General features: G+C 46.5%; 1 protein-coding gene across 1 annotated transcript in view; it reads left to right on the forward strand.

Moving 5' to 3' along the window:
- LOC141074132 (mucin-17-like) overlaps window positions 1–23,671 on the forward strand; it is a 47,524-nt gene that overhangs the window by 18,227 nt on the left and 5,626 nt on the right. The window contains exons 6-8 of the mRNA XM_073561660.1: window positions 384–455; window positions 16,368–16,533; window positions 21,798–21,959. Coding sequence (XP_073417761.1) covers window positions 384–455; window positions 16,368–16,533; window positions 21,798–21,959 — 400 coding nt within the window. The remainder of the gene's footprint in view (window positions 1–383; window positions 456–16,367; window positions 16,534–21,797; window positions 21,960–23,671) is intronic.

Here is a 23,671-nt window from a genome sequence, read left to right on the forward strand (position 1 = left end):
TGAGCTTAACAGGCTCCGGCATTTACGTTCAGCGGTTATGCGGCTCTGTGCAGTAACAGAGTTCGCCCTGTTCACATTGGGTGACGTAACCCACGTGTGACTGGTTTCACACCGCTTAATTCTTCCGCCATTACTTAGCAGCAGTGTACCACCTCTGCACGGTGGACCCCGGGCTGCGAACGCACCTACTATTATTTTATAATTTTGTGCGTTCCGCCAGCCCTAACAATGTGTTACTCTGTAATGCCTTTGTTGTCTGTACATGTCCACGCTTAATTGTAAAGTGCTGGAGAATATGTTGGCGCTATAAAAATAAAATTATTTTTATTATTATTATTCTGTAGGTGGACAGTTGTATTAATTTTGTTTTTTATTTACTGCAGATGGGCCAATTAGGAATTGCATTTCTGATGAATTCAATGTTACAGAGACTGACAGTCTGGAAAGTGAAGACGGTAAGTGATGTGCTTGAGGAGAGATGACTTTTGAAGGAAAACTCTGGCCAAAATTTATCCATTATATGCACTACTTTGTTAGATCCTCAGGGGCGAGGCATGGCAGAGAGTTACTCACTTTGCTGCACTTTTAAACCCTGTGTCATATATTGCTTTACAAGCCTTAAACAGGTCAAAAAAGCATTTTATCACCCACACAGACACCTTGGCACATGCTTTAGATCAGGTATTGCGCAACAGGTTATGCCAGAAAATTTCCCCCACTACATTTGAAAAACAGTGATTTAGAGAGGTTGTCCAATCTCAAAATTCCAATTTTTTTTAATCTAATCTGTGCTGTATTGTAATATACAACACCCTATGCATTTTGTTTTTTAATTCCACCTTTGATTCCTCCTGAAATTCACTTCATTTCTTGCATCCAGTTTCTTTACATATGGCTCTCCAGAGCAGGAAGCTCTCTGGGCTTTTTTTTCTAAGCTCACACCCAGCGGTAGGCCCACCCCCGGTCTCAGTGTCATGCCCCACCCTTTGTCCGCCTACTACACACTTGTGACACATACCTCCCCTCACATACAGTGCTAGAGACCGTGTTACATATCGCCCCCCTCTGCCCAAAAGCCGTGGGTTTTGGCACCTTCAGACACCAAACAGAGGCTTCGGGAGAGAGCATCTGTGTTACCATATAACTTCCCTGGTCAATGCTGCACGTGGAAACTGAAATCTTGAAGGGCTAAGAACCACCTGGTCTCCTGGGTATTCTTACCCTTCTTTTCTCTTAGCCATCTCAGAGGGGCATGGTCTAACACTAGCTTAAACCTACGGCCTGGAGGGTAACACTTCAGTGTATCCACGGCCCACTTTATGGCTAAGTACTACTTCTTAACAATAGCATAGTTTTTCTCGCAGGACGATAGTTTCCGGCTCAGATACAGGATAGGATGCTCTTCCCCATTCATTTTCTGAGACAGCATGTCTCCCAACTCAACTTCTGAAGCATCCATCTGGGTCACGAACTCTTTGCTGAAGTCTGGAGCAACCAGAACCAGATGTCTGTACAGAGCCTGCTTCAGCTCCTGAAATGCCACCTCTGTTTCAATAGTCCATTTCGCCATTGTTGACTTGGTGCCCTTGAGAAGATCCATTAATGGTTTGGCCATTATGGCGAAACTGAGGAATAATCGCTGGTAATACCCCACAATTGCAAGAAACGCCCTCACTTGCTTCTTGGAAAGCGATTTTGGCCATTTCTGAATTGCCTCGATCTTGTTTAACTGTGGCTTGAATTCACCACTCCCTATGACTTAGCCTAAGTACTTGGCTTCTTCCTTCCCTAAGGCACACTTTTTCGTATTTACGGTGAACCCAGCTTTCTTAACGCATCCAGGATCGCCTGTACCTTTGGTAGATGACTATTCCAGTCAGAGATGAATACGACAATGTCATCAAGGTAGGCTGCTGCATAGTTCTTATGTGGAGTCAAGATCCGATCCATCGCCCTCTGGAAGGTAGCTGAATCCCCCTGAAGACCGAAGGGCATTCTGGTATACTGGAAACATCCATCAGGCGTTGAGAAGGCCGTCTTCTCCTTGACGCTCTGGGACATTGGGATCTGCCAGTACCCCTTCATCAGGTCGAGGGTTGTAATGTACCTCATCAGCCTACATTGATCAATGAGTTTGTCCACGCTTGGCATCAGATGCTCATCAAAACTGGATATCTCATTTACCATGCGCTAGTCATTACAAAAACCGTCACATGCTGTCGGGCTTCAGCACGAGGATGATGGGACTCAACCATCCACTTTTTGACTCCTCTATCATATCGAGGTATAGCATTCTCTTTACCTCCTTTGACATTATCTCACAGCATGCTTCGGGAAGGGCAATAGGGTTTGAAGTTCACCCTTGTATGAGGATCTATTAAAACGTTATGCTCCACCACCTCTGTACACCCTGGCTTCTTAGAGAATAGGTCCCAGTTCCACTGCAGCAGTTTCCGACATTGTTGCTTTTGGGCTGGTGTTAGAGCCTCTGCAATCGTGACCTCCTCCACTTTGGCTTTGGGACGGACCCTCAGGTAAGGATCTTCCAACGATTCCCGATCTCGTCATGGTTTGAGCAAGTTCACGTGGTACACTTGATGCAGCTTCCTTCAACCGGGTTGGTGTACCTTGTAGTTCACCTCACCCAGTCTTTCTACCACCTCGTGGGGATAAATACTAGCACGTGGTCCTCAGGCTGGAACTGCCTCAGCCTTGCTGATCAGTTATATGCTCTTGCCTGTGCATCCTCTGCCTGGAGAAGGTACTCCTTGATGATAGGCATCATGTGCACAATCCTCTCCAGCAACTTGCTGACATGCTCAATGACACTCCGGTGTGGCATAACCTCAGCTTCCCAGATTTCCTTGGCAATGACCAGGAGAACTCACATATGTCGGTCATACAGGAGGGCTAGGGGAGGCTTGAGGGACTTCTTTGATTGAAAAGAGCAGAAATGGAAGCAGATAGTCCCAGTCTCAACTGTCCTTCTCAGTGACCTTCTTGAGCATGGCCTTCAAGGTTTTATTGAAGCACTCCACTAGGCCATCGATCTGTGGATGGTAAACTTAGGTTCGCAGCTGGGCAGTCTGGAGGACTCTACACAGCTCCCTTATCACTTTGATGATGAAGGGTTTCCCTGGTCTGTTAAAATCTCCTTTGGCAGGCCCATCCTAGCAAAGATATGGACAAGCTCCTGGGCGAAACTTAGCCGACGAGTTCCTTAGTAGCACCGCTTCAGGGTACTGGGTCGCATAGTCCATGACAATTAAGATGTATTGATGGCCCCGTGCAGACTTTACTAGGGAACCTAGTAGGTCCATGGCAATCCTCTCAAAGGGGACTTCTGTCATAGGCAATGAGACTAAGGGACTTCGGAAGTGAGAAGTAGAGGCGTTTATCTGACAGGTGGGGCAGGACCTACAATAATTTAGGATCTCCCGGTAACTTCCTGGACCTGGCCAATAGAACGTCCACACTACTCTCTGCTGAGTTTTCTCTACGCCCAGATTTAAAAAAATGCAAATGGACCATGTGTAAAACCCTCTGCCGGTAGGGTCCCGGAAAAAAACACTTTCTCTACTATCTCACCTCCCCTCAGTTTGGTCACCCGATAAAACAAATTGCCATTGACTGAAAAGTGTGGGAACCTAGTTTCAGCCCCCGCTCTTGAGCAACCCCATTACATACTGTAAAATTATGAAGTGGCCCCCTTAAGGTAAGATCTTTAAGATTAGGGTCACTAGACTTCTAGAGTCCAAATGTCTAAGAACCAGTACCCCATTGATGGACACACTACATGCCTGTGGTCCCTCACCGGATTGACAGTCCAAACTGCGGGGCAGAGAGGCATAATAGGAGCAACATCTGCCTAGGCTGCAGTCCATTGGTTTAGGGAACATGTGACACCGGGTGGTTACGTGTTCAGGAATCTACATCGCCAACAGACCACATCCTTAATAACAGTCTTAGCGGACCCCTGAGTGGGATTGGGATGCCCCTCATTTGTAGGTCTAGCCACCCATCCTGTAGTGCTATGTTATAATATGCTTTTTGGGGTTCGCTAGCCAAATATGACGCCAGCACCTCTGCCCACTGCTCTGGCAGAAGTTTCTTCCATTCAGCCATTGTCTCAAAACAGTCAGAAAAGCTTCCACATCATCCCCAGGGTCATCTTTTGTATGGCTCGTCTTACCACTTTCTGGACGTAGAACTCATCACTTGGAGTTGGGGAGGAGACCGCCGGCCTCTCACAAACAGCCTCTGAGAGGAGTTCCATTTGCCACGTTAGCGCCTCTACTTGTGATGTCAGTCCTCCTTACTGCTCATTTTACAGTTCAGTCCAATCAGCATTCATAGCATTATCCTGCAGTCTCTAGCCCAGCAGTGACTTATGTGGCGCCCCCGAGGGTTCAGTCGCCACAGAGGTACTGCACCTCCTCCTGAGGTGTGGTACCCCACCATCCAGGTAAGGTGGACACCTGACCACACTCCAACACCTGCACCCCACACCACAAAGTAGTGTAGCAAAGCACCTTCGGCAGCTCCCTGCTTGGAGTGTAGCATAGCACCCCTTGGTGGCTCCCTGTTGTGAGCTCATCTGTACATTCACCTTTTGTGTCCGAGGATCTCCCTCTTCTGGTGAAGGAAGGTAGTGAGGCTGATTTGGATGAAAGAATCCAAACACCTGACCAGGTGGATTGCGACTGGGTAACAGGAACTTCAGATTGGATATAAGGCAGCCGACACCCTTCTGAGTGGCTGGTGATTTCTCTGCTGGATTCTTGGAGACCAGTCTGATTCCTGCTTCCCAAAGATAAGTTTTTGCTCCGCTATTGAACTTATTAGTTTTGGTTTTGTTTACCTTGTTTTTTGAGTTCAGCCATCCCCGGCCGGGGATGTGCTGGATTCTTATTCCTTGATCAGTGTTCTCTTTTGCTCTGCTTTCAGAATATTCTGAGTGCTGATATAGGGTTTGAAGTCTAGTGCCTTCAGGGTCCTTTTTGCTTATCAGTTGTGTTGGTAATATTTTTAGCAGGGTTTTCTCGGATTGCAGACAGCAGCTTTTCTGTCCTGTCCTTTTTAGTTAGCTTGGGCCCCATCGTTTGCTCAACCTATCTTTCTATCTGTGTTAGTGTTTTCATCTCGTTTCACCGTCATTATATGTTGGGGGCTGCCTATTGCTTTGGGGTCTGCTCTGGGGCAGTCAGTTTTTCCCTTTTCTCTCTTTAGGCTTATTTAGATCTCCTGCTGTGACGGGGTGTCTAGGATCACCGTAGGAACACTCCACAGCTACTGCTAGTTGTGTGATAGGATTAGGGGTCTGCAATCCGCTAGTTTCCAACCTCTCTGATTTTCTGGGCTGAGCTTGTGTTTTGTTTTTTCCTCCTCGGTGACTCAATCCTAACAGCTCACTGCTTGGAACACGAAACGTGCTGGGAGGTGGGTGGAGTTTAGTTCACACAAAAGAGTGGGAAGAGTTGAGTCAGTCTTTCATTCAGTCAATGAGTGAGGATGTAGAAGGACAGAGTGTGAGAAAGAGAAGATCCCTGGGAGAGGGATGGAAAAAGGAAGTGCTGCAGCAGGCCACAATGATCTGTGTCTGCTGGCACAGGAAAGAGACAGAGAAAGGAAGCTTGATTATCCATTGGGAAGAAGGATTAGCACAGAACGTGAGGAGAATAAGAGAACAAGGACCAGGGTTAGAGGAGAACCCTTTTCAAGTTTTAAGCGCAAGGCCGGGGTCTGGTCCCCGAGGTTGTACGGATACTAATGGTCCTGCAGCAGACACCGGAGGAATGGAAGTAGTGACCACTTTTTTCCCACACAAGACTTGGGAGGTACAACAGCAACATATTAGTGAGCCGGGACTTAGTAGCAAAGAGTCCCCGAAGCAGGCTACAGCTGTCTGCCGTACAAGTAGAGTTCATAGGAACATCTGACAGGAGGAACTCCAGTGTAACTCAGTACTAGGAGGAGTACTTCATTCAAAGGCGCTGTAAGAGGAGATGTTCAGAAAAGGCACATATGTTGGTGGAGTGTTGGAAAGGAGTTCTTCATCTTGCCTGGAAGTTGGCTGAGCTCCTGACCCGGAGGACACGGCACGGATGCGAGCATCTGCACCTGCAACAGACTGTGAGTAAAGCTTTGGAACTACATGCCCTGGTGTCCTCCACTTATTCCTGCGCCAACCTGCCTAGCACTGCCACATCCCTAACGCCTGACACTACACCATCTAAGTGTCACTTCACCTACACTGCCCTGGGACTACAGCCCTGCCTGTGGAGGGCTATAACATCACTGCTGCACCACACCATCTGTCCCAGAGGATCTGTCTGCAGCGTCGGCTTACATTTCTATTGCCGAACACCACAGGTGGCGTCACGAATCACTTATAAACTTTCACCACCATAAGCACACTGAAACAACCCCTTTTGTAATGGAGCCCCAGGGCCACGGACCGGGTCACTGCTGCCATGACAACCCCCGTTGAGAAGATCAACCGGCCCGATACCGAGTACCCCACGGCCCTGGTGAGTGAGGGCGCTCCACTTACACTATGGAAGATCCGTGGTCCATGTCCGTGTGTCATCAGTATGTACGTATGTGACATCCATGTGAAATTCTTGTATCTGTGTGCAGTCCATGTGCTTGAGTAACAGCACCTGGGAAAATCAGTACAGTTAGCTGTTCCCAGGCAACGGGTGCTGAAGGCAACTCTCATCATTCTCATCTCGGCTCCCTGAGATTAACACGACCAGGCGACAATGATGGGAGTTGTGTTATTCAGCATCCACTGTCTACATCGTGTGTAAAATTAGGAACTTAATTGAAAAAATGGCTTGGGCTCCCACATAATTTTCATAACCAGCAGAGGGAAAGCCCACTGCTGGAGGCTGATGTTAATAATCCCAGGTTTCCTTGGCAATGACCAAAAGATTCTCAGGCTAGTAATAACAGCTCAGAGCTGTTTGCTTAGCCTTTCCCAGTGAATTTATGGGGGCCCCAGAAAAAAAATGATGTAGGGGCTTCCAATAAATTCAAACCGGCAAAGGCTAAACAGACAGCTGTAAGATGATTACTAGCCTAGATAGGGGCCAGGGATTTTGCCCCCGTCCCAGGCTACCAACACCAGCCCTTAGCTGCCCCAGAAATGATGCATCCATAAGATGTGCTAAATCTGGCTCTCAGCCTCGCTCTTCCAACTTGACCTGTGGTGGTAACTAGAGTTGAGCGACTTTTGGTTTTTTAGGGTCGCGTTTCGTTTCGTGAAACCCGACTTTTCCAAAAGTCGGGTCGAGCAAGATCGTCCGATTATAGGGAAAAGTCGGGGTCGTACCGAAACACGAAACCCAATGTAAGTCAATGGGGAATAAAAGCCGGCAGTGAGAGGAGGACAGGAAACACACCTACAGTGCCCATTTGAATGCCAAAAGCATCAATTCTTCTTACTTAAGCTTGTCAACCTTAATTAACTTCATAATACAAGTTACGCACTGAAAAATGGGGGTTATTTGGCTACAGTTGTGGGGGGGGGAGGGCTGGCTCCATGTTTTCATGTGCCCTGGGCGAAAGAGCGCCCCTTTAACACATACCACAACTCATCATGCTCCGATACGGCAGAGAAATAGCGGTATAGTACAATGAAAAATACTTCACTTTTTACATCTCATGACGAGGCCCATCTATTTCTCCATACAGAATCATTGGTCCCATATAATGTTTGAAACAGTATATGATGAGCTCCACATAATGCTACAGTATATGTTGGTCCCCATGGATGAAGCTCCACTGTCTTATGGGCCCAAATAATGCTCCAAACATAATGGGCCCCATTTCTAATGCTCTAGTGTATAATGGGCCCTGTAAATGCTGCTTCAGTGTCTGATGTCCACCTTTGGAATGTTCCAGTGTATGGTGGGCCCCATCTATCATTCTCCAGAGTATAGTGCTCCCCAAAAATTGCTGTCCCAAGATTGAAAACAATCAAATAAGTCTCCTCGCTAGGGAATCCCAGTACTTGTCTGGACTCCTCGTCGTCCCCATCTTCCATCTCACTGCACAGTATTTCAACTTTGCAAGTGCTGTGATCCTGAGCAAGCAGGGGGGGCCCACTCGTTGGCGACGGCACTGGCACAGGGCCCCTGATAGTACGGTGGTGTGTCTGATGGCGGGTGGGCCGAACCTGCACTTTCATCTGCAGATTCCTCTTTGTCACCGTGTAAGATGGAACTGTATATGGGAAGGGTAACCTGAGTTTCATCAGGGTCAGATTCAGGCCGTGTAGCGTGCGAGGGGAATGTAGTGGTCTGGGTCAATGTACCAGCAGATTCATCGAGCAGTGGCTGGGCATCAGTGCACTTGTGTCGCCCCCAGGAGTACGGTCGCCACAGTGGCATTACCTTCTTCCTAGGGAGTGTGATGTCATGCTTGGGAGCAACGAACGATCTCTCTAGCAGGTTAACTGATTGGGCGGCATTATTCCCACGAGTCATGACCCTCCAAACAGCGTTCATGAAGGCAAAGTGTTTGTTTTACGTGGGCAGTATGGTTGCAAAGCTGAACCTTAAAGGAATGTCCAGAAGGGCACCACCAGGAGTGGAGCCTACGGTTAAATTCGACTCCACCTGGGAAACCTCAACCATGCCAGCTACAGAACAGATGCACACATTGCAAGCTTAATTCCGTTAACGAACGAGACTCCGTCATGCCCCACGGTCCGAGTCCGGCTTACTAGAGGGACACGTGAGGCTCTGGCACATGAGATTGGCCAATAACTGGTGTGTCATGCCCTTACATGTCCGTGGCTGCATGTGCGCTACACTGAAAAGGCCAGCGTTTGTCGCTTACAGGTGCAGATAACCCGCTGAACAACGTTAGTGATGGGGATCACTGATTACAATTATTACCCGCGAACAATGATTTCCCAGTAAGTGCAGGTCAACCGCAGTTCCGGAATTAGGCCTAACCGTCATTCCTGAAAAAATGAAAAACTTACGTATGCAAGCCACAGGTGCTGTAGCTTGCTTAACAGCTCGCCAGCCGTTCTCACACCCAGTATGGATTACACGTGATTGCACAAAGGTGAGAAAGGGTACCGTATCCCCAGATAACATGTATGGATAGCGTACACATTCAAAATATATGTCTATACATCAGGATGCAGGCTCAGACGGTGTTAGGCCCAGTATGGATTGCACGTGATTGCACAAAGGTTAGAAAGGGTACCGTATCCCCAGATAACATGTATGGATAGCGCACACATTCAAAATATATGTCTATACATCAGGAGGCAGGCTCAGACGGTGTTAGGCCCAGTATGGATTGCACGTGATTGCACAAAGGTGAGAAAGGGTACCGTATCCCCAGATAACATGTATGGATAGTGTACACATTCAAAATATATGTCTATACATCAGGAGGCAGGCTCAGACGGTATTAGGCCCAGTATGGATTGCACGTGATTGCACAAAGGTGAGAAAGGGTACCGTATCCCCAGATAACATGTATGGATAGCGTACACATTCAAAATATATGTCTATACATCAGGAGGCAGGCTCAGACGGTGTTAGGCCCAGTATGGATTGCACGTGATTGCTCAAAGGTGAGAAAGGGTACCGTATCCCCAGATAACATGTATGGATAGTGTACACATTCAAAATATATGTCTATACATCAGGAGGCAGGCTCAGACGGTGTTAGGCCCAGTATGGATTGCACGTGATTGCACAAAGGTGAGAAAGGGTACCGTATCCCCAGATAACATGTATGGATAGCGTACACATTCAAAATATATGTCTATACATCAGGAGGCAGGCTCAAACGGTGTCAGGCACAGTATGGATTTGACGGCCCAGACTACACAGCGGAGGAGCAGGGAGAGGTAAAGATTGCAAATGCTGGGGCCCTGCCCAAGCAAGGGGGGCCCACTCGTGGGCGTCGGTACTGGCACTGGGCCCCTCATAGTACGGCGGTGTGTCTGACGGCGGGTGTGCACCACCACCGTCAGAGACACTTGATTGCACTATGAGGGACCCTGTGCCAGTGCCCGCGCCCAAGAGTCGGCCTACCCACCTGTCCAGGGCAACGGCACTCGCACGGTGTCGTGCGCTAGGTGGTGACCCCGGCCATGGGGGGGGAGGCAGCACAGTTAGGGAGTTTTACAAAGTGGCATATGTTGATGTTGGACATTCAGCTGATGCAAAAGGTGAAATAGGTCAAGTCCCAGGAAGAGGTGGACCAAAGCAAGCCATTTTTCTGTCACCCTATGTGTCATCAGGGGAAGGTGGGACAAAATCCTTGGAAACCCATGCGTGGTTCATTTTAATGAAGGTTAGATCATCCACATTTTGGGTTGACAGACGGGTCCTTTTTTCTGTCAGGATTGATCCAGCTGCACTGAAGACTCTTTCCGATAGCACACTTGCAGCTGGGCAAGCGAGCTCCTGTAAGGCATATTGTGCCAATTCAGGCCAGGTGTCCAGTTTAGCGGCCCAATAGTCAAAGGGGAATGACCTGTGTGGGAGAACATCGATATGGGAGGAAAAGTAGTTTGTAACCATAGTTGACAACTGCTGTCTCCTGTCACTTTCCATCGATGCAGTATTACCAGTTGTGTGAGCGGTACTTGAAAAATCAGTCCACAACATTGTCATGAAACCCCTGTCTCCAGCGCCACTTCTGCTGTGTGCACCACGAACACCTCTGCCAAGCTGACCCCGGCCCATACGGCTCGTGTGAGAACCATCACCGCTGCTGTGTGCTGGGAGTGCCTCAAGCAACCGATTTACCAGAGTTGCTTGTTTATTAGCCAATATTAGGTCAAGGTTCTCCTGTGGCATGATGTTTTGTAATTTGCCTTTATAGCGTGGATCCAGGATGCTGGCCAACCAGTAGTCGTCATCGTTCATCATTTTGGCAATGCGGGGGTCCCTTTTTAGGATCTGCAAGGCATAATCTGACATGTGGGCCAATGTTCCCGGTGTCAATGATGCACTGCGAGTTCTGGTTGGAGGAGCACTTTATGGCAAATCCACATCCCTCCAGTTACGCACAAACCCTGTACCAGACCTTGCCACGCCAACATTTTCACTTGCCCCACGAGATGCATCCTCCTCCCCTAAGTAATCATCCCCATCATCCTCCTCCTCCTCTTCTTCCTCCACCTCGTCCAGGAGAGGTCCCTGAGCAGACAATGGCTGAATGTCATCAAGGATTCCCTCCTCCTCTTCCTCCTCATCAACATTGGCTGCAGAAGCCTGCTCCTTAAGGTGCGTCAAAGTTTGCATGAGCAGACGCATAAGTGGGATGCTCATGCTTAGGATGGCGTCGTCTGCGCTTACCAGCCGTGTGCATTCCTCAAAACACTGAAGGACTTTACAGAGGTCTTTCAGCTTCGACCACTGCACACCTGTCAACTCCATGTCTGCTCTCAAAGTGCCTGGCCGTGTATCCTCCCACAAATGCATTATGGCCTGCCTCTGCTCGCACAGCCGCTCCACCATGTGCAGGTTGGAGTTCCACCTTGTTGCAATGTCGATAATGAGGCGGTGGTTGGGAAGGTGGAGCAATCGCTGCAGCTTCTGCATACGAACGGAGTGTACAGGCGACCGGCGGATGTGCGCGCACAGTCTTCGCACCTTCTGGAGCAGGGCTGTTAACTCCGGATAATTTTTGAGGAAGCACTGCACCACCAGGTTCAAGGTGTGAGCCAAGCAAGGTATGTGGCTGAGTTTTGAAAGGGCTATGGCTGCCACAAAATTACGGCCGTTATCACTAACTACCTTGCCTGCCTCAAGATGTACACTGCCCAGCCATGACTCAGTTTGTCGCTGAAAGTACTCGGCCAGCACCTCGGCGGTGTGTCTGTCGCCCAAACACATCATCTGCAACACAGCCTGCTGACGCTTTCCACTAGCTGCTCGATAGGGGGACACCTCGTGTACAACAGTGGCAGCTGCAGATGGAGTGCTCGTACGACTGCGCTCTGTGGACGAGCTTTCGCTTCTGGAGGAGGAGGAGGAGGAGGGTCGAACGCCTACAGCCAACTGTTTCCTATACCGTGGGCTAGGCAGCACTGTCCCACCACAGCTGTCCCCTGTGGACCCTGCATCCACCACATTAACCCAGTGCGCAGTGATGGACACGTAACGGCCCTGGCCATGCCGACTGGACCATGCATCAGTTGTGAGGTGCACCTTTCCGCTCACTGACTGCTTGAGTGCATGGACAATGCGGTCTTTCACATGATGGTGGAGGGCTGGGATGGCTTTGCGAGAGAAGAAGTGGCGACTGGGTAGGTCATAGCGTGGTACTGCATAGGCCATGAGTTTGCGGAAAGCTGCGCTTTCCACCAACCGAAAGGGCATCATCTCAAACGAGATTAGTTTGGCAATGTGGGCGTTCAAACCCAGTGTACGCGGATGAGAGACTGAGTACTTTCTTGACCTACTCATAGTGTCTGGGAGGGTGAGCTGGACTTGAGAGCTGCATATGGTGGAAGTAGCGGTGGACAGGGCAGACTGAGAGAGGGTTGATGATGGTGATGGAGTTGGTGTTCTTTCTGATGGCCTAGAATCAGTCTTTCGTTGATATAACAGTGGGATTCCCTGACTGCTGTGGCCTTGCAACAACACCTCAACATTTGCTGCTGTGCTAACCGGTGGGCTTACAGTGGGGGAAACAATGTAGCGTTGCTGACTACCTTCGTTGTGATCAGTTGCACATGTGGCACTTGAGGTTTGGTGTTGTGTCCACGCTTGCAAGTGCATGGTGTTTAAATGTCTAAGCATGCAACCGGTATTCAAATTTTTCAGATTTTTCCCTCGGCTAAAGGTCTTTGCGCACTTCTTACAGATAACCTTGGCCTGATCATGAGGATTTTGTTCAAAAAAGTGCCACACTGCACTCTTCCTACTTTGGCAGACATTTTGCTGCCTAGCACGCTGTGATCTTTTGACCCTCTGGACAAGCTGTCCAGCAACTCTTTTGATTTTTGGAACCTGTCTTTGGAGTGCTCCGGGCCTGCCAGATAACAGTTGTTGCGATGTCGATGTCTGCTGTGGATGCTCCTCATCTGAGCTATTGGAAGCAGCACCCTCTTCCCCCAATGGATGCCAATCTGGGTCAACAACTGGGTCACCCATCACCTCCTCTTCAATGTCATGTGCACCTTCCTCTGTGTCACCGTGTATGGTGGTATAGTGTGCGGGAAGGGGCACCTGAGTCTCATCAGGGTCAGAATCTGGCTCTGTACACTGCGAGGACAATGTAGTGCTCTGAGTGAATGTACCAGCAGAATCATCCATCAGCGGCTGTGCATCAGTGCACTCCATGTCAGATTCATCTTGGCCTGGGTAATTCACCATTTGACTTGATAATCCAGGCATGGTATGTGAAAACAGCTCCATGGAGTAATCAGTAGTATGGCCTGCGTCATCCTTCAATCTTGGTTGGGGTGAAAGACACAAGGAAAGGTGTGGTTCATGAACATGAGCCTCCAATGACGACTCAGTGCTTTTACTTTTTACAACTGAAGAAGAGGAGGCGATAGAGCTGGAGGCTGAGTCAGCAATGTAAGACAAAACTTTTTCCTGATGCTCTGGCTTTAAAAGCGGTTTGCCAACTCCTAGAAAACTAAGCCTTCGAAGCCTTATGGAGCCAGACGATGACGCAGGCTCAACACCTCCTGCATTCGGTCCTATTTTGCTCTTGCCACTACCATCAGATCCACCACCAACACCATCATTACCAGCTGCCAATCCCCGCCCAATTCCACGGCCTCTTCCACCAGCCTTCCTCATTTTTGGTAGAAATGTAGACAAAATCCAACAAACTATATAGTAATGTAAAACAAGGTACAAGGTGTCTATAGGACAGGGGAGATTTTGAATTTCTTCTCACACTAGTGGACACTGGACACTTTTGGATTGTGTGAGGCCCACTGAATATCTGAGCGCTATGTCACAGGCTCGATGGCACAGCTGTGACCAAAGTGACTAGAGGATAAGTGAGATTTTGAATTTCTGCAGACACTTGTGGACACTGGACACTTTTGGATTGTGTGAGGCCCACTGAATATCTGAGCGCTATGTCACAGGCTCGATGGCACAGCTGTGACCAAAGTGACTAGAGGATAAGTGAGATTTTGAATTTCTGCAGACACTTGTGGACACTGGACACTTTTGGATTGTGTGAGGTCCACTGAATATCTGAGCGCTATGTCACAGGCTCGATGGCACAGCTGTGACCAAAGTGACTAGAGGATAAGTGAGATTTTGAATTTCTGCTCACACTAGTGGACACTGGACACTTTTGGATTGTGTGAGGCCCACTGAATATCTGAGCGCTATGTCACAGGCTCGATGGCACAGCTGTGACCAAAGTGACTAGAGGAGAAGTGAGATTTTGAATTTCTGCAGACACTTGTGGACACTGGACACTTTTGGATTGTGTGAGGCCCACTGAATATCTGAGCGCTATGTCACAGGCTCGATGGCACAGCTGTGACCAAAGTGACTAGAGGATAAGTGAGATTTTGAATTTCTGCAGACACTTGTGGACACTGGACACTTTTGGATTGTGTGAGGCCCACTGAATATCTGAGCGCTATGTCACAGGCTCGATGGCACAGCTGTGACCAAAGTGACTAGAGGATAAGTGAGATTTTGAATTTCTGCAGACACTGGACACTTTTGGATTGTGTGAGGCCCACTGAATATCTGAGCGCTATGTCACAGGCTCGATGGCACAGCTGTGACCAAAGTGACTAGAGGATAAGGGAGATTTTGAATTTCTGCAGACACTTGTGGACACTGGACACTTTTGGATTGTGTGAGGGTCACTGAATATCACAGCGCTATGTCACAGGCAGAAATTGGCTAGTGTATCACAAACTACCAGGTGTATGTAGAATTGGGCAGAGTAGGAATCTCCCTAGAGTGCAGGTCTGTAAGAACGGAACATGTCCTCGACTTATTCTCACAGAGTGACACAGATAGCTTCACTGTGGCTGTGATAACAGCCGTTACACGGTACTGTGTGAGGAGCGTACACCGCTGTATGGTGTGAAAAAATGTAAGCTCAGTACCTCAGCAGGACAAAAAAAAAAAATTGGGATTGCTTTTAAAAAAGCAGTTTGCAGCTCAGTACCTCAGCAGGACAAAAAAAAAAAATTGGGATTGCTTTTAAAAAAGCAGTTTGCAGAGCAGTGGGTAAACAGCAATGCAGCTGTCAGGAAGCCTTAGAAGGCAGCCCAACAACCAACACCACTGATACACCACAATATAGCCTCCCCTTGCACTGCACACACAGTGACTGGTGTGTTGTACAGGCACAATCGCTAGCAGCAGAAGCAGTTTTTTTTTCTTATTCCCTGCCTAACGCTCTCCCTACAGAATCAGCAGCAACCTCTCCCTATGCTAAGATCGGCAGAAGTAAGATGGCGGTCGGCGTGCACGCCCTTTTATGCCCCCTGTGACGCCCACCAAAGCAAGCCAATCACTTGCATGCCCTTCTGAAAGATGGTGGTGACCCGTGCCTATGTCATCACGTTGCCCACAGTGTCCGTGGATCCTGATTGGCTGAAAAAGAGCGCAAAACAAACTTTTGAAACGCGACTTTGGCGCGTAAGTCGCCGACCTCGTGGCCGACCTCATCCTAGGGTCGGGTTTCGTTTCATGAAACCCGACTTTGCCAAAATTCGGCAACTTTTGAAATTTTTCAACCCGTTTCGCTCAACTCTAGTGGTAACAAGTGGGGTAACAGGGTTGCAGTTGATGTCAGCTTTGTATGGGCAGCTAACATCAAGCTCAGGGGTTAGTAATGGTGTCTATAAGATGCCCCCATTACTAACCCCATAGTCAAATTGTAAAAAAAAAATACACCCTGAATAAAGTCCTTCATTTGAAATAAACTGTTTTTATTTTAATGGGGCCAAACATGAGGAAATAGAACGGGTTGTCCAAGTAGCCAACAACCCCTTTCTCCGCATTGCCAAGACATGGCCATTTGTCCAAATAGCCACCATCTAATCCTCTAATTTCATTTCCCTGTGGTGGCCACTGCAGGGGAAATTTCTGCCTAGAAAAGTGGACGCCATAGAAAAATAAGCTTTTTGCTGTGGGCACAGGGATATTGATTTGTGGCAATGAGCTAATAACAGGGAGCAGATCCTAAGGAACTTTTCTCTATGGTGCATTCATTCTGGAAGGAGGTTATCTCAGTAGATAAATTCCCTTTTAGCTGGGGAAAAATCATTTTTTTACCAAACTTAAGAGACTAGAACATTTGAAACATTAAATGTCGCAATAACTAATGAGACACATAAGGTTTGTTTCTCTATTTCCTAAAATGTCTCACCTTATCTACAGAGTTGTGCTTCAGAAAAGTCCCAAATGGTTTTCAAGATTTTTTCAATTCAGTGGTTGATGAGTCAGGACTGATTTGCGTTTCTCAGTGTGACTCAATGTCTTGGAAATACACAAATTGTCAAGATGGAAGTTGCCAAATCCTGAACAATACTGGCCCACATTGCCTGTAAGTAACTGTTTAAAAGGGATTGTTCAATCTCACTAGGCTTTAAATTGTGATTTAGAACCTGAATCTCACTTTCTACATTGTTCTTTATCTTTGCCACCCATACTATCCAATTACATAATTACTAACATTGGACAGAAGACTATAAACTATATAATATTTATCACCGTTCATATTTGTACAGCAATGAGAACATACACGCCCTTGGTTCTTCTTCTCTGACGATGGCCATGATGGTTGTCACTTAAGCTAAAATCATAAGAGGTAGATTTCACAGACACTGTGATCACACATGGTTATGTAGAGACTTGTCATCTAGTGCCATTGTAAAACAACGACAGGGTGGTAGTCATGTCAGCACAATCCATACTCACTGCGCTGGCAGCTGCTTCTTCCCTGCTGTGTCCCCCATTCTTCCTTGCGTTCAAAAGACAGGAGGCAGAGTCCAAAGCAACTTTAATCAATACGGATTTATTTTCTTCAGGACACTGCACATCCATAATACTTTCAGCACAATCGTCACAGTACCAGCAATACATTTTCTTCATCTTTCCCTAACTTCTTCTTCACAGAAATAGGCCACAAAGATATAACGGGACGAGGAGTCCGGTGAAATCACCACTTCAATATATCTCCCTGAAATCGACTTCGTCCCAGACTCGGAAATACTATCTACTGGGGTCATCCACCCCTTCAATGGTTATCCTACCTGTGCACATTCATGGTGGCCTACTCTAACTTCTTCTGTACCCAAACGTCTTCTGTAACTCTTCACACTTCACTACGTTGCTGCGTATACTGTTCTCTTAACTCTTCTCTTCTTCCTTCATACCCCCACTCCTTTCCTTGGATGGCTGGGCTTCTACTTCAGAACGTTTCGTGGTAGCTAAGCAGCCCAGGCCAGAGGCCACCTGAGCAGCACACAGGGGTCTACCCCGACTGACTATATCCAGGAAGTCACACTGACTTATTCCCCAGCTACCCTTCCTAGTATTAACCTCTAAGTGTCCTACAACTAAACCTTCCTATGCAGTGTACTCAGTGCCCCCATCTAGTGGCCCTTTTCCCTAACTACACTGTCCCTATCTTACTCAACATACAAAGATATGAAAATATGACACAATGCAATATATTACAATTGTATATATGTAAATGTACGTAGCAGCATGAACATTTAAAGGGGCTAAGCCCTGACCCCCTTACACCATCACACATCATAATTAGGAAAAGTGTCCTTGTGGCCTTCAAGAATGTTGTCGAGAAGTGCTCACTGATGTTAATATTGCCCAATAATAATAACCAGGGCAGCACCACTGATTGGCTGCTTTCTGCCTATGCACAGTGTACAAAGAATGCATCCAATAAGTGATGTAGGCAATATTATAAGGAAATCAGCATTCAGAGAGCTGCTTGATCTGTAGCAGATAAAACAGTTTTTAATCAAAATTGCATCACCCAGTTAAGTAAGTGACACATCATTGAAATCGGGGTCTATGTCCGCACATCATGCTGTTCTCAGATAAGGTAGAAAAATGAATCCCTTTAAATTTTCGAAAGCCTATCCTCTTTGAACCTTTCCAACTTTTTTGCATCTCTACCGTTGCCCCCCACCCCAGTGATAATCTGTAATCCATAGGGAAACCTGGCAATAAGTGCTCAATTTCATTAATTTCCTTCAAAGGGACAATGAGTCATTACACAATGCAGTGTCTGATCCAATCAGTGAGTTGTTTGTGAAATGCAAGACAGGACAGGTCCTCCTGAATGTTCTTCAGAATTGTTCTTCACTCGAAAGCAAAAGATGAGATTCCCGTAGACTGAACTTGCTAACTATCAGAAGACAGAATTCATTTCAAGGGTTATGAAAATGGGTTTTGAGATTTGGACAATTGTAGATTGTAGTTTATCTTGGGAGAAGAGTCTTCTCTAAGGTGTCTCCAATGTGTTACTATGATCACTGGAACGTTGCAGACCATCAATTAAGAATTCCTTCCATTAAGCAAAAGAACCTCTGACATCCAAAGGCTTAAAGGGACTCTGTCAGCACAGAAAAACTGTTCAAACCAAGTACAGGCGGTTGGTTCTCCATTGCATACTAACATAGTAAGGCTAGCTTCACACTAGCTTATTTTCCACCCAGCGCTCAGCGCCGGTAAGCCCCGCCCCCTGCCGGCTCCCTGCCCGCCCCATCCGGTCATCGCCGCCTAATATCGCACATGGCCGCATGCGGTCTGCGCACCCTATCTTTAGCATAGGGTGCACAGACCGTGTGCTGGCCATGTGCTAGTAGGATTTTAGTGTGCACACTTTTGAAAGTGCGCTGAGCGCGCCAAAATGCAACATGGCATTTCAAAAGTGCGCAGCGCACGCTAAAATCCTACTAGCACATGGCCAGCACACGGTCTGCGCACCCTATGCTAAAGATAGGGTGCGCAGATCGCATGCAGCCATGTGCGATATTAGGCGGCGATGACTGGATGGGGCGGGCAGGGAGCCAGCAGGGGGCGGGGCTTAGAGGCGACGAGCGCTGCGTGGAAAATAAGCTAGTGTGAAATTAGCCTAACATAGTTAGCAAGGCCGAAAAAAGACATTTGTCCATCCAGTTCATCCTATATTCCGTCAGAATATATCTTCAGATCTATGCCCTTCTAAAGAACTTAATAACTGTAAGATACAATATTGTTACGCTCCAGGAAGACATCCAGGCCTCTCTTGAACCCCTCGACTGAGTTCGCCATCACCACCTCCTCAGACAAGGAATTCTAGATTCTCACTGCCCTAACAGTAAAGAATCCTCTTCTGTGTTGGTGGAAAAACCTTCTCTTCTCCAGACGCAGAGAATGCCCCCTTGTGACCGTCACCTTCCTTGGTATAAACAGATCCTCAGAGAGATATTTTTATTGTCCCCTTATATACTTACAGTGGGGCAAAAAAGTATTTAGTCAGTCAGCAATAGTGCAAGTTCCACCACTTAAAAAGATGAGAGGCGTCTGTAATTTACATCATAGGTAGACCTCAACTATGGGAGACAAACTGAGAAAAAAAAATCCAGAAAATCACATTGTCTGTTTTTTTTTCATTTTATTTGCATATTATGGTGGAAAAGAAGTATTTGGTCAGAAACAAAATTTCATCTCAATACTTTGTGATATATCCTTTGTTGGCAATGACAGAGGTCAAACGTTTTCTGTAAGTCTTCACAAGGTTGCCACACACTGTTGTTGGTATGTTGGCCCATTCCTCCATGCAGATCTCCTCTAGAGCAGTGATGTTTTTGGCTTTTCGTTTGGCAACACGGACTTTCAACTCCCTCCAAAGGTTTTCTATAGGGTTGAGATCTGGAGACTGGCTAGGCCACTCCAGGACCTTGAAATGCTTCTTACGAAGCCACTCCTCCGTTGCCCTGGCGGTGTGCTTTGGATCATTGTCATGTTGAAAGACCCAGCCGCGTTTCATCTTCAATGCCCTTGCTGATGGAAGGAGGTTTGCACTCAAAATCTCACGATACATGGCCCCATTCATTCTTTCATGTACCCGGATCAGTCGTCCTGGCCCCTTTGCAGAGAAACAGCCCCAAAGCATGATGTTTCCACCACCATGCTTTACAGTAGGTATGGTGTTTGATGGATGCAACTCAGTATTCTTTTTCCTCCAAACACGACAAGTTGTGTTTCTACCAAACAGTTCCAGTTTGGTTTCATCAGACCATAGGACATTCTCCCAAAACTCCTCTGGATCATCCAAATGCTCTCTAGCAAACTTCAGACGGGCCCGGACATGTACAGGCTTAAGCAGTGGGACACATCTGGCACTGCAGGATCTGAGTCCATGGTGGCGTAGTGTGTTACTTATGGTAGGCCTTGTTACATTGGTCCCAGCTCTCTGCAGTTCATTCACTAGGTCCCCCCGCGTGGTTCTGGGATTTTTGCTCACCGTTCTTGTGATCATTCTGACCCCACGGGGTGGGATTTTGCGTGGAGCACCAGATCGAGGGAGATTATCAGTGGTCTTGTATGTCTTCCATTTTCTAATTATTGCTCCCACAGTTGATTTCTTCACTCCAAGCTGGTTGGCTATTGCAGATTCAGTCTTCCCAGCCTGGTGCAGGGCTACAATTTTGTTTCTGGTGTCCTTTGACAGCTCTTTGGTCTTGACCATAGTGGAGTTTGGAGTCAGACTGTTTGAGGGTGTGCACAGGTGTCTTTTTATACTGACAACAAGTTTAAACAGGTGCCATTACTACAGGTAATGAGTGGAGGAAAGAGGAGACTCTTAAAGAAGAAGTTACAGGTCTGTGAGAGCCAGAAATCTTGATTGCTTGTTTCTGACCAAATACTTATTTTCCACCATAATATGCAAATAAAATGAAAAAAAAACAGACAATGTGATTTTCTGGATTTTTTTTTCTCAGTTTGTCTCCCATAGTTGAGGTCTACCTATGATGTAAATTACAGACGCCTCTCATCTTTTTAAGTGGTGGAACTTGCACTATTGCTGACTGACTAAATACTTTTTTGCCCCACTGTATATATGGTTATTAGATCGCCTGTCAGTTGTCTTTTTTCTAGACTAAATAATCCTAATTTTGCTAATCTCTCTGGGTATTGTAGCTCCCCCATTCCCTTTATTAATTTTGTTGCCCTCCTTTATACTCACTTTAGTTCCATTATATCCTTCCTGAGCACTGGTGCCCAAAACTGTACACAGTACTCCATGTTCGGTCTAACCAGGGATTTGTACAGAGGCAGTATAATGCTCTCATCAAGTGTATCCAGGCCTATTTTAATGCACACCATGATCCTGTTTTGCACCCTATGATCCTGGTGGGGTCAATAATTTAAATCCACCTTTCCACCTGCTTTGTTTCCATCTATCTTCACCTTTTTCTGGCTGTATGAAGACTGAGATGTCAATCAAAGAAGAGGGGGATTGTGGTCGAAGCAAAATAAGTTGGTGGGAAGGTATATTTAAACACTTGACCCCATCGTAAAGCACGGAACGTTGCGACTTAGTTTGAGCAGTCATTCTGTGTTAACAGAGTCCCAATAAAGAGTGGAAGGAGATTCATTTTACTGTTGGTGCGAGGAGGTAGCAAATTACACTTTTGCCAAGCAATAGTAGATGACTATTTTTAGGATTTTAATTTAGATGTATCTAGAACTTCCATGTGTAGATACCTACAGATTTTTCCATCCTTCCACGTTTGTTATATTCTTCCCATTTGCCGTTTATATATTTCATTTCCTGGTGTCAACTCTCTCTAGATGTCCGAGAACTGATCTATACATCTACACATCACCCAACTGTAATGGGAAGATATTAAAGTCAGGAATCTATGGAGGGATCGGCGCAGCCATCGCAGTCCTGTTGATTATAATTTGTGTTGCTGTCGGCTTTGTCACCAGAAAGGAAAAAAACACAAGATGGTGAGTATGGCATCCAGAAGGAACTGTTATAATTCACAAATGAATTAAAAAAATGAACTGGATGCTGTTCATTTCAATACGGAAAGAAGTGGCAACACGTGGGATCTTGTTGGGTTGGAGAAGGATCATGACTACTCAAATCATTCCTGACTTCTGGACCATTGTGATCTTTATGGTACATTCATTAAAAGGTATCAACCACTTAGTGAGGACTCTCAATTCTGAATATTTTTGTGATCTTTGTGGAATTTTCTATTGTCACCTCACGCTCAGGATCTTGTGATGCCTAGGTTAGGAATCAACCACATGGTACAAGTCACCTATAACATTCCCCTTAACCTGTAAATTTGATGGGAGTCCAGGTACTTAGGTGACTCCAAGACCTAGCCAGTCTGCCGATTGACTACCTGGATAGGGCCTCTAGGAAGGGGAACAGGATTTATTAGGAATGGTTGGAAGTGCAGATACAGGCAGGGTAGCATGGAGAAGATGGGGATATCAAAGTAGAATTGGGTTTTGGTAAGGGAAGTTGAAAAGTAGCCATCGTTTTAACTTTTATTACATGAATCAATAGTACACTTTTAATGTATCAGAGAAATCTACTTTTTTTATTCTCCTGAGGTGATCTTTCACGTTCAATTAAGTGATTCAATCTGGATTCACTGAATACAGATTTTACAATTATAGAGATAGGCGATGACAATTGGTGCTTTTACAATTCTATGGAGAGGGGAGGAGTTAGAGACAGATACATACAGTACACTCTGCTGCAAATTCTCCGGAAATGACACTTGCAGAACTTCATGAGCACCAGTTGTCATCCCATATATAAATACTGGGAAAATCTGTTTTTACTGAAGACAGATTTTAGCCATTAATTGAGAATTTTGAAAATGAAAGCTCAGTCGTGGGCGAGAAAGAAAGAAGCAGATTTCTCTGATAAGATAAATGACAGTTTCTTATTTTTTACATGTGCTCTTAATTTATTGAATACAAAGTAAAAGGACAGATACTCTTTAAACAAAACTGTAGACAGATCTCTCAGTCGGGGTGATAAGATTATTCATTTTAAAGGGAAATCTTAGAAGAAAGTATCCCAATGTAGTGAGAACTAGTGCTGGTACCCCATATTTATAAGAACCACTAGCATATAAAGGAAGATGAAGGCTGAGCATCTCTGCCAATAATACTGGGGGGTGGGTTCGTGTTCCACTGTTGAGATGAGATGTCTGGAGGAGATCTCCACTTTGGACAAACATGGCTTGTTAGAAGAGACCCTTGATAATAAGCTGATCACAAATTGTCTCCATGATCGGACATCAAGAGGTCAACAGTAATCTCTTTGGCAATAAGGCTTCTTTCACACATCAGGTTTTTTTCCGACAGGCAGGATCCGGCTATTTTTTAAAAAACGGAACCGGCGAAATCTGCCGCCGGAACCGTTTTTTCTCTCATTGAATTGTATTAGTGCCGGATCGCGCCACATGGCCTTCCGTTTCCTCCGGTTTTCGCCGGATCCGGCTAAAATTTTAATTACAGCATCTGGAAAAAACTTCTCCATTAACGTTTTTCATCTGCGGCAAAAACCTGATGCGGCGCTTCCAGCTTTTTGCTACAATGCAAGTCTGTGGGTGCCGTAGTGCGCCGGATCCGGAAAAAGACGGATCCGGTCACCAGATCCGGTTTTTAAGTCTGAGCATGCTCAGATCAAA

The sequence above is a fragment of the Dendrobates tinctorius genome, unplaced genomic scaffold, assembly GCF_039654945.1.
Source record: "Dendrobates tinctorius isolate UK_male_01 unplaced genomic scaffold, ASM3965494v1 ptg000324l, whole genome shotgun sequence".
NCBI classification, from domain to species: domain Eukaryota; kingdom Metazoa; phylum Chordata; class Amphibia; order Anura; family Dendrobatidae; genus Dendrobates; species Dendrobates tinctorius.